This window comes from Desmodus rotundus, chromosome 13, assembly GCF_022682495.2.
Source record: "Desmodus rotundus isolate HL8 chromosome 13, HLdesRot8A.1, whole genome shotgun sequence".
Taxonomy (NCBI): Eukaryota; Metazoa; Chordata; class Mammalia; order Chiroptera; family Phyllostomidae; genus Desmodus; species Desmodus rotundus.
This window is the reverse complement of record NC_071399.1, coordinates 28,159,202-28,170,510: the sequence shown is the minus strand read 5'-3', so window position 1 is coordinate 28,170,510 and position 11,309 is coordinate 28,159,202. Positions and strand designations below refer to the sequence as shown.

At 53.9% G+C, this 11,309-nt stretch overlaps 1 protein-coding gene across 1 annotated transcript; it reads right to left on the bottom strand.

Moving 5' to 3' along the window:
- Positions 1–1,438: 1,438 nt before the first annotated feature.
- LOC139440493 (collagen alpha-1(I) chain-like) lies at positions 1,439–10,202 on the bottom strand. Its single transcript, XM_071220149.1, has 4 exons — positions 6,309–10,202; positions 5,265–5,347; positions 4,993–5,044; positions 1,439–1,552 (listed from the first exon to the last, which is right to left on the bottom strand). The coding sequence occupies exons 1-4, from the start codon at positions 10,200–10,202 to the stop codon at positions 1,439–1,441; spliced, it is 4,143 nt and encodes a 1,380-aa protein (XP_071076250.1).
- Between the last annotated feature and the right edge of the window lie 1,107 nt (positions 10,203–11,309).

Below are 11,309 nucleotides of genomic sequence, written 5' to 3'. Positions count from 1 at the left end.
TTGCTGTGCTTTTCCTGGTCACCTACTATAACTGACTCTGCACCCGCGACATCTTTGGTCTTCAGCTGAAGGTGATATATAAGGTGATTGCTAATGCCAGTTTTGGTGAGTTATTGTTTTCTGGAGCCTCTCCCATGTATGTTGTTCTGCTCATGTTAGTTTGATCATTAGTCCAGCCAGCAGAACCTTGACAGAGGATAGTCTTTCCTCCACCACAAGATTAATGAGATACGTGCATCTGGTCTTTGGCCTCAGTTCCTGACACAGAATTCCTAAAACCTTGGGGATTTCTTGAGTGATGGGGGGTGGGGGGGTGGGGCGGGAATCTTTTATTATTCATAGTAAGCCCTTTCTACCATACCTGAGTTTCCCATAACCAGGTTCCTATGGGCGGAGGAAGGCTGGTTGCCTGGGAGACCAATCATGTGATTAGAGGGTTGGAATTTATAACCCCACCCCAGATCTGGTCAAAGGTGGGTGGGCGGGATGCCATTACCAATGACCACTGATTTAACCAATCAGGCCTAGGTAATGAGACCTTCATTAAACCCTAAACTACAGGACTGGAGAGCCTCTGGAGTGAACACATTCACATGTGGGGGGGGTGCACCCCAACTCCACAGAGACAGAAGCTGCTGCGCTCAGGACTCATCCCCAGCTGGCCCAGTGGACCTCTTCATCCAGCGGTGTATTTGTAATTTTATTGTATCCTTTATAATAAACTGGGAATAGTAAGTAGAGTGTTTCTCTGAGTTCTGTGAGCTGTTATAGCAAATTATCAAACCTGAGGAGGGGCTCATGGGAACCCCTGATCTGTAGCCAAGTTAGACAGAAGTGTGGAAACCCGGGGACCCATCACTGCAATCGGCTCCTTGAGTGGGAGCAGTTCTGTGGGGCTGAGCGCTTCACCTGTGGGTGTGCACTATCCCCAGGTATATGGTGTCCAAACTGAATTGAATAGTACGACAGCCAGCTGGTGTCTCAGAGAACTGGAGAATTGGCTGGCGTGAAAAAAACAAATATTTGGTGTCAGAAATATCTTGAGTATCAGTTTTCTTCTAGGCCCCTTTGTTCTCTTAGATGTAACCCCCCAACACTTTCACAGGTTTCGGGTCGATTCACAAACTGAGTGGTCACTAGCTTCCTAACCTTGGAGTGAGTTCTGCAGCACCACCCTGGGGCTACGGCAACGGAAGGCAGCCAAGTTAGTCCTAGTCATCAGAAAAGTGAATGAGCTCTGGCCTTTGGGATAGTTATGCAAATCCGTACCAGAAAGGCCTCCTAGGCAGGAGGAAAGGGGACTCACCTCCTGTAGCTCCCAGGAGGAGCTACATCTCAGGAGGAGGAGCATGCCTGGGCCTCACCAAACCCTCTCCCAGGAGCAGCGCTTGGCACCCTCTCCTCCTGGGGGCCGCCCCAGTGAGGCCGGGGCACAGGCTCACCCCCTTTGACAACCTTTGTCCTCTTTGCTGTAGACGAAGCAGTTCTCGCTCTCCCACGGCGCTAAGAACTCACAGGCCTCCTTCAGGGCCCAGCAGCTTTTCTGAATGTCCTGGAGGGAAGTGGACATCGAAGTGCTGTACCCTGACCCCTGGCCTCCCACACTCCTCTTCTGTGCAGTCTGTCCCAGGCATCTCCCAGGGGTGCCTTTGCTGGGCCTTACTCTGCCTGCATTTGGCGTGGCCTGGGGAGCTGCCCTAGGCAGTGTCCTGGGAAGTCCTGCTTGTTTTCCTTAAGCATACCCTGAGGGATTCTCCTCCCACACCCAGGGCCTCCCAGCTTGGAGGGTGGAGGAGCGCTCCTCCCCTCCTTTGCTGTCCGACTCTCCCCACTCTGTGGCCTGGCACTCAGCCACTCGCTGTGCTTGCTCCTGGCCCCACAGCTAATTTCCGACAAGAAATTCCTACCTCCTTCACACAGTCCCTCCTCAAAGAGTCAAGGAAGAGATTTGGAATGGGCAATACATTTTATTTTCTTTTATTGAAATTATTTCTAGCTGGATAAAGTTAGTAAAAATTCAGAAGAGAATACAACAAAGTAGTAATTTTCCTTCTCATGAATCACCTTAGAGTTTGTATACAAAGGAGAAAAAAACAAGGAACGTTGAGCAAGACATAATTCAGGTCAATACATAATTCAGTCATTAAAAAATCATAACTCAGACAGCAAAGATGCCCTCGTTAAAAAAGGAAGTGGTGCTGAATTTGTAAAATTCTAAACAGTGACATTCCCAATGGAGCATCTGAATACAAGTGTGCTCACTCCTTTTATTTTTTGGTAAAGATTTTATTCATTTATTTCTAGAGAGAGGGGGAGGGAGAGAGAAAGAGAAACTTAAGAGTACACGCCCTGACCAGGGACCAAATCCACAACCCAGGCATGTGCCCTGACTGGGAATCGAACCCATGACCCTTTGCTTTGCTGTATGATGCTCAACCAACTGAGCCACACGGGTCAGGGCTGATTCTTCATCACAGGTGTTTTCTGTGAGCCACCCCTTCCCCTGCAGGGAACATACCAAAGGCTTGGCTCACAGAGAGTCTGTAAACAGCACAAGGAGCTGTAAAACCCTGAAGTCAGATATAAGTCGATAAGCTACTCAGATAAGCAAAATCAAGTATGTCAACTAAAAAGCTCACAAACGGTTACTGTGGGCTTTATTTAAATAAAATAACCCTTCTGCACTAATTATTTCACCTCAGGAAGCCTCACGGGTCTTTTCTTTTATAGAACTGGCTGTTATGTCTGCAGTGTATACTCTTACTTCAAGTGCATTGTGAATGCACAGACCACTCTAAGTCCTCATGAAAAAATCACTCTCCGTCCTCTTCTATGGAGTCGCTCCAGCGTCAGCACGGAGGGCGGTGTGACCTGCAGCCATCGTTAGTGAAACCAGAGCAAGGCCGCAGGGCCGAGCAGGTGGCCTGCTGGCCGGGGGGCCGACTGGCCCTGCCCCTGCCAGATGTCGGCCGGCACGCAGTGTGCGACTTTTCTGAGGCCGCAGTCTGGAGGAGATTCTGATCGTTTTTTCCACCACTTAAAATAATACCACTTGGTGAGTTCTCCAGTGGACCTTCTGCTCTATTTAAAAATAGCAACGAAACCCTACTGCTTCTTATTTTAAAAAAGGAACACCCACTAAATATAATATTTTTATCCCCTCTGTTGGCCATCAACTTCTTTGGCAAACATTGCTTCAAATCCTTTTTGAAACAAAGTATAAATAAAAATAAATAAATAAGATGGTGCCCGCCAGTCACGGTAGCAGGGAGTCACCTTCCCAGCCCCAGTGAAGACACTCCTGGGTGTGAGCAAGTGTGGGCGATGGGACTGAAAACGGCCCTGCCGTCTGTGGCCCTTTGCTGGGACCCTGAGTGTTTGTCTCATGAGCCTCCTGGGGTTTGCAGCTCTGAGAAGCTGATCCCAGGTCTAGAACCTTCCCCTGGGAATACGGACACCTCGGACCTACATGGCCTGTGCTCTCTGAGGGAATGGTACCCCGACCTCCCAGGGGGGTGGAATGGCACTAGAGCCAGTGGCCTCGGTCCTGTCCATGGCCAGCCGTCAAAACCAAGTAAGAGCAAAAGGCAGTGAGGGAGGCGCTTCCCCAGCACTCCCCCACCCAGAAGCCGGATTCCTCATCCAGGTGTCTGGACCCTGGACATGGGGAAGCGCCCTCTGTGCAGGTAACTGTCCCTCACACCTTGTTGACAACTAACAAACCAGGCAGACACCTCATGGGAGAACTGCAGCTACTTTACACAGGAGCACCCAAGGTGCCCTCTGAGGGGTGACTGAGGGACACCAGCGTCTCAGTCCAGGATCAGCGCATTCTGGGAGCTCCCCTGGGGCGCTCAGACTCACCTGACATTGCAGCTGAGGAGCTTCCAGTCTGTCCGGTTTTAAATTAATTGCCTGATTGGAGAGAGGAGGGTGCCAGGCAACGAGCCCCGCCCCAGGGCACAGCACAGCTGGCGGGTGTGGGCCTCCACCGCAGCTCAGTGCTGCTTTGGTCACCGCGCACGCGTGTCACATCTGGCCGCCCTGTCCTGCGAGGACACTCGTCGGTGGCGGCCTGGGCCTCGCTGCGGGGAGGGCGGAAACCGGCAAACGCAGCTCTTACTAAGCACCCAGTCAAAGCTTCCATTAAGAAAAGAAAAGCTCTCCTCCAAATGAACATTCGAGTCAGAAAGTAAAGGAGATCACAGCGCACATCCAGGAAGCTATTCCAAGACGAATAGAGGTTGTGTAGGAAATCGCTCAGCTGAAAAGGTAGCAAATATCAAGAAATCTTCAAAAAACAGAAATCCGTCTTCTGCAAGAGAATATCATCAAAAACAGAGTGTGCTGGGCAGTGGGGAGTCACAACAGCAGCTTCTTCTGAGAACTCGGAGCCCAGGTGTGTCCACAGAACGATCGAGACGCACACACGTTAGGTTTTCAAAGACCGCATCACGGCCCCTGAGAATGCGTGCACCGTAACATTAAGATCGTAAAACTGTACACAGGAAGTGACTCTAAAGGTGCCTGTGCTATAGAAAAAATAGCCGAGGGGGAAGTTTGGAGAGAAAACAGGCCCAGGTAGTAACAAAAATTATCTTGAGGTAATGTGATTATCGGTGATTTTTATTTCCTTCCTGATACTGTTATACAACATTCAAATATTCTAGACCGAAAAGGCATTATCTTAGTGACTAAAAGTAGCTTAGAATAATGTAATGTCCCAGGCAGTGGTAGAACACGCCCGTGTGCTTCTCAGGAGGGCAGCAGCGGGGCCAGAAAGCATCGTGGTCATGTCGGTAACCTGCGGTGCCGTTCAGCGTCTCAGCAGGGCTCAGAGACCCATGGAGGCTGCTGTGACGACCGTGAAAGACACAGACTGCGTGACACTTTATTTTCCTCACCACACCTGTTTCTAAACGAGAGCTTCCTCAGACTTGCACACCTGGAAACACAGCGCTTAAAGGCCTTTTGATCGCTCTGCTTCCTCACCTTTTCCGTAAATGACTCAGGCATTTCCATGGTCTGTTCTGCTCCAGCCCAGCTAAGCAGGGACAGCACAAGCCAGAGCCCGGATCCCAATGTCCTAACTCCACCTTCCTGACCATCATCAAAGCCAAGAAGAAATCATGGACCGAGGCCATACCCCAGGGGGTCGATGTGGCAAACTTAGCCCTCACTCCAGAATGTGTCAGGACTACTGGGGGCGGGTGTCTGCATCTGCATCATGGGCCCTGACTCGAGGCACGCCGTGGGGAGCTCACCTGCCCAAGTCACAGCGAGGGGGCCGTGCTGGCTGTGTCTTCAAGAGGCATGGCCCGCAGTCTGAGGCCAGCCACATCCAGACCTGCCAATGACCCGCAAGGAGAGAGGTGCCCGCAGAGACAGAAGCTGGCTGAGTCCTCCAAGAGGAGACAGGACAGACACACACAAAGTTCAGCACCAAACCTTTAAGTGCTAAAGGCAACACTTGTGTGAAAAGGTAGCAGTTGTGCTCGAATGAACCCCAAGTATTGATGCCTCAAATAAGGAACGGCTCCATAGGAGACAAAGGCCTGGCATGCCTGGTACATTCCTCGTCTCACTGTTCAGCTCCCCCGAGGAGAAGCCCACGTGCACTAAGAAGATCGTGCAGAGCTCCGCAACACGCGTAGGCAAGAGTGGCCTTAGTTTTGGGACTTCGATCCTCCTGGGGTCAGTTACCCTAAGAGCGAAAGGACAGGACTAAACAAGGGGCCCGTTCGAAGCTGTGCTCCTCGGGAGGTGCAACCTACAACCTGAGCGAGGAGCAGAAATTGAGGCGTTAGACGCGCCAGTAGTTCGGAAGCTGAGGGGCTTCACTTTGGAAGCTTGACTGTGTCATTTGTCCTGACAATTTTTGTTCTAAAGGACAAATCAAAGGACTTCTGGTCTTTGAAGCTTTGGGCTTTGTACTTTGCAAGGTGTGCTGACCTTCTCTGATGTTCGAGACCCAGCGTGCCTCTTCCTGCCCCAGAGATGGCTGGCGGCCCCACCTGGGCAGAAGCACTGGGCGCCTGGCAGCACCCAGGCTCCGGTGTGGGCGCTGCAGAACCTTGTGCCGGGTTGGGGCGGGAGGGCGCCTGGCTCTTGGCCACCTCACGATGGTGTTCTCCCTCCTTCAGTGGCACTTCAGTTGCCCCCTGGCCCCGCCTTGGGGCTGCTGGCCTCTGGGACTGCCCACTTGCCATTGCTGTGGAGGTGCCCGTGGGCTGCAGTGAGCTGTGTGGTGCTGTCCCTCTGACCTGGGCTCGTGCCTGGGGCCCCAGCCTCTCTGGGCGGGAAGGTACTTGGCTGTCTTCAGCGTGGACACTGTGTTGCTCTGAGGGCTCCCCTGCGGTCCATGCCTGCTGCCCTGGGGGATGTTCTGGACCTTTCTCAGCATGTCCGCAGGGAGCCTCCACTTCAGTGGTCATGGTCACAGTGTCACTCCCCACGGTGTCATCCTGGGGCTGTGTCTGAGCCTCTTCAGAGCCACACAACGAGGTCTTCTGGCTTGAAGAAGGTGCTTCCTTCTGTCTAGGACCCTTCGGCCCCACAGTGCCTGAGACCCCCTCCAGTCCACCCCCCAGGCCTGCCTGTGGCCCTGGTCTCTCCCCAAGCTCGATTTTCTCTGAGTCTGAAGGAGCTACTCCTTTCTGTCCAGGACCCTTCAGGCCCACAGTGCCTGAGACCCCCTCCGGTCCACCCCCTAGTCCTACCTGGAGCCCTGGCCTCTCCCCAACCTTGATTTTCTCTGGGTCTGATGGAGCTACTCCTTTCTGTCCAGGACCCTTCGGCCCCACAGTGCCTGAGACCCCCTCCTCTTTACCCCCCAGGCCTGCCTGTGGCCCTGACCTCTCCCCAAGCTGGATTTTCTCTGGGTCTGAAGGAGCCACTCCTTTCTGTCCAGGACCCTTCGACCCCACAGTGCCTGAGACCCCCTCCGGTCCACCCCCCAGTCCTACCTGGAGCCCTGGCCTCTCCCCAACCTTGATTTTCTCTGGGTCTGATGGAGCCACTCCTTTCTGTCCAGGACCCTTCGGCCCCACAGTACCTGAGACCTCCTCCGGTCCACCCCCCAGGCCTGCCTGTGGCCGTGGCCTCTCCCTGACCTCTGTTTCCTCCAGGATGCCTGCCTGTGTGCAGGATGCAGGCAGCAGGTCAGGACTCCTTTGGGGTGCCCCGACCACCTGCTGCTCTTCTGCTACTGTCGAGGGCACAGAGGGAAACTGATGGGGAACCCCAGCACTGACAGGAAGTGGCTTTTCAAACATGACATGCTTCTCATCCTTGGCTTGTTGCTTCTCAGAAGACAATGGCAGCTTCTCCAAATCGTGGCATGGAGGCCACTCTGCACTGCTTCCCTGTGGTGTGGGGTGATTTGAGGTTGGAACTGGGGCCTTCGTGCTGCTCCCCTGAAGACCTGCTTTCGCAGGTGCAGTACTTCTGCCTCCAACTGCGGTGTTCCCTTTGCTGGCTGCCAGTTTATGTGAAAACCCCACGCTGGGTTCATCAGGTATGAGTGGGGGGCCAGCGGCCTCCTGTGGGAGAGTGGTCAGTGACTCCGAGGTCACAGGCAGGTGCTGCCCCAAGTCTTTGCAAACATGGCCCTCTGTCGCTCTGCTGCTAGGATGCTTCAAGAGCCCATCTGGTGACGACAAGAGGTAGCCGGTGGGTTCATGACCACGATCCTCTGCTACGAGACTGTGGCCTGTTGGTGAGGAACTGAATTCTCCCTTGTGCAAAGCACCCCACTTTTCAGCAGTAATGTTTTCAGGGTTCACAGCATTACCTGGTGCTGGTGTTGTATGACTCTTGGTGACCTCTGTAGCTATCCCCCTCCCGGGGGCTTTGAATCTTGGTTTTGGGCCTTCATTTAAGGAGGCTGGTCTGTTCTCACCAAGATCATGGCTGGCGCTCCCTTTGGCCACCAGTAGGGGCTGGGTGGACTCAGTTAGTGGTGGCCGCCCACATTCTTCTTGCTCTTGCAGGACATTCTTATCCACTGCGGTCACATGCTCAGACCTTGTCCAGTCCTTGGTCGGTGCTGCCAGCTGTGTTTGGAGGTTCGCTGAGTTTCCCTCGCTGGGGGATGGCACTTGGCGACTGCCAGGGGCAGAGTGGCTGTTTCCTCTAAGACGGTTTTCTAAAGCCGTGGAACGATGGGAGGGGGTGCCCTCGTCACAGATGGGCATTTTCTCTGCTTCTGGCAGGCAACGCTTCTCATAACTGAGCTCAGGAACATCCTCTCCTGAAATGTTCTCACGATTTCTGAGTTTGTTTGGATTCCCAAAGCTGCCTCCGTCTTCCTTTCCTCCAGTGGGACTGGCCTGTGGTCTCAGCATAGGGGCTGCCTCTGGGATGTCACAGTCAACGCTGGCAGCACCCTCTGCAGGTGTGAAACTTAGGTCTGCCCGTGAGTCCCGCTGAGAAGGGGTGCTGAGTCCCCCGTGCTCCCCTGCAGACGTGTTCACTCCCGTTGTGGACGTGTTGGTGCTTTTACTCTCTGTCGTAGTGGGAAAGAGCACTTCTGCGTTTTCAAACACACTCTCTCCTCCCGGCACACTAGACCGTGGGCCTTCACTATCTGATGCCTTTTGCAGCACGACAGGAAGGAGTGGCATTTCGTGGACAGCCAGAAGTTTGACAGTTACTTGTGGAGGTTCGAAGGCCAACTGTGTGTGCCGGGCAGCCTGGGCTGTGGGCATGTTGAGTGGTGGGATGTGTTCTGGAACTTTCTGTTCTGGGAAATTCTCTTGGACAGCAAAGAGAGGGTCTTGCTCTGAGTCTGAAATCACCCTTTCCATTTCATCCTCTGAACTGCAAACCATCAGGGCCACTTGAGGGGCCTCCTCTGCTCCCTCACCTGCGGGTGCAGGAAGGGGCCCTGCTCTTGCTTCCTTTGTCCCCTGGGGATGATCTGTGGTGCTCCCTGCTGGGGGGACCCCCACTCCGTCACCTTCTGATACCCCAGGGTGCCCTGGGCTGGCTGGGCCGAGTGAGGATAATTTGGGTTCCAGGCCAGGAAGGGTGTCACCCCTTTGGGAGGCAGGCGAGGTGGCTGGCTCAGGGATGCACTCAGGCCCCGCACCGGGGGACACTGTTTCCAGGCTGGGAGGCATGGCCTGCAGTATCAGGGGCTGTGCAGGCCCCGCATGAAGCAGCTCCTTTCCTGGTGTTTTGTTCCCACCAGGCACCACCTCCCCCACATTGGGGGGCCTGCCTATTTCTTTTGGGGGCATGCGCCCCGGGTCCGAGTGTCTGATTTTGGCGCAGTGGGACAGCCAGCTCCTGGGGCCACAGACAATGGTGGCGATGCTGAAGGCCAGCATGGGCTCCGCTGAGCAGGCCAGAAAGCGGGCCGGGGGCATCCTGATGCAGGTGCTGGCCATGGTGGCCGTGCAGAGCACATGGGCCTCAGGCCGGTGCATCTTCTTCCTCTGCAGGTTCTTTTTCTTCCGCTCTTCTGTGTGGACCAGGAGCACGCTGGCCTCTGAGCAAAGACAGCCACTCTGTTCAAACTTCTCCCGCAGTTTGGATAGGACTGAGCTCTTCTTACCCACGATCTTTGGCAGAAGGCCCCTGGCAGTTTTGGACCGCTCAGCAGGAGGCTTCTCACGAAGCCTCTTCTCCTCAGCCTCCTTCTCCTCTGCGGCCAAGAACTTCTTCAGCATGTTTTTCACAGTGTTTTTCCCGGTGGGGAGGCCCCACCGGGGTTTTTCACCACAGAGGGGCTCCTGGCCCCGTGCTGGGCTGCCGGTCCCTTCCCTGGTCTTCTCCAGGAGCTTGTTGATGGTGGCAGTCACGAAGCTCTTGCCTGGGCCTTGCTTGTCCTTGAATATCAGCCTTCCCACCTCCCGCGTCTTCTTGAGGTAGGGCTCCCGGCCAGTGCCCATGAACTTGGCCTGCAGGAGCTGGAAACGAGTGGGCCGCCGGTTGGCATCTTGGGGCTCAGGCTTTCGGCTCACCTGGCTGTCCCCACCCTCTGCCCTGTTAGTGGGCAGCGGCCCCTGGGGCCCATCTTTGTGGTTGGTGATGTAGAGCAGCAGGCTGCTGAGGATGGCGTGGACAGCTGGGTCGCAGGTCACCTTGCTGACCTTCTTTTTCAGAGCTTGGGCATCAACGGGTGGCTTGTTGTTGCAAACCCTGACTCTCTTGGGGCTGTAGGAAAAAGAAACAATTGTCACAGATATTGCTATCATTTTTTACACAGTAACTCCATAGAACATTTCTTATGAAACAATCTCATTTTAAATCCAGGAAGTCCGGGAGGAAGAACAGAAGAGTGGGAGCCAAGAGGCTTGCATTCCAGTGCATCTCCACCAATAACGCAGAGACGCCAGGGACTCCCAGCCCCTCTCTGGTCACTCTTCCTTTTTCTGTTAAATAGCAATCATTTCTGACTTAATATCCTCCTGAGGGCTTCGGATGTTGACATACAGTTTTCTGAAAGCAGCTTGGAATACCACTCAGCATGTGAGCAGTATTTACTGTTTTTATAACAGACAATATTATACTTGTATAAACGCGGGGAAAGCAAGCATAAATTCATATTCTCTGTGTGAGTCTGTGCTTGTCTCTAAGAGTAAGTATGAGAAGTGACGTTAACGTCACGGTTGTATGCTGACTCAATCCCAAACAGCCTCTGAGAGGAGTCAGTCAGACCGCCGGCCCTGGGCCGGTATGCAGGCACTCAGCTTCGGGGTGGGTGTCACCAGGGCAGTGAGTGCATGGTGGACCCTGGAGCAGGAAGGAGTGGGCTTTGCTACAGAGTGGATGGGAAGAGAGCTGCGCCACCGAGGGGACCTGCCTTCCTGAATCCCTTTGAAAACTCTCCCAGAAACACCCTGAGGCTGAGGAAGTCCTGAGCCATCAGCTCAAGTCACTCTATTTTGGTGAGACCCTATCAGCAAGGCTACCAAGATTCCTTCACTCCAGGCTGGATACTGCCAGGCCATGACCTCGCTGCTCTCCTGGGGGTGGGGCCTCTGATATATCAAGGGGATTCTCAACCCAGCATCCAGCCTGAGAAGCTCTCTGCTGAGCGGCTGGGCGCTGAGTCTGTCAACTACATTGTCAAAGCCAGAGTGTCCTTCCCGGTGGGGCAGAACCATCTCCGGCCTCCCCAGCTGGTAGTTTTGTCAAGTTGTACCCAGAATCATAGCCCAGCCGTTGCGCATTCTAGTTACTCTTTCCAAGGAGAGGGTCAGGATGTAGAGCATGGGAAGTCTTCACAGTGCTATTATAATATTAAAACTCTGGAAATATCCTAAATGTCCAAAACCTGCTTAAATAACAGCAGGTCCGTA

Coding starts and splice junctions, on each gene's coding strand:
- LOC139440493 (XM_071220149.1), bottom strand. CDS start 10,202: ATGATAGCAATATCTGTGACAATTGTTTCTTTTTCCTACAGCCCCAAG. Junction 5,045..5,264: donor CCTCGCTGTGACTTGGGCAG/GTGAGCTCCCCA, acceptor GTCCCTGCTTAG/CTGGGCTGGAGCAGAACAGA. Junction 1,553..4,992: donor CTGAGTCATTTACGGAAAAG/GTGAGGAAGCAG, acceptor ACTTCCCTCCAG/GACATTCAGAAAAGCTGCTG.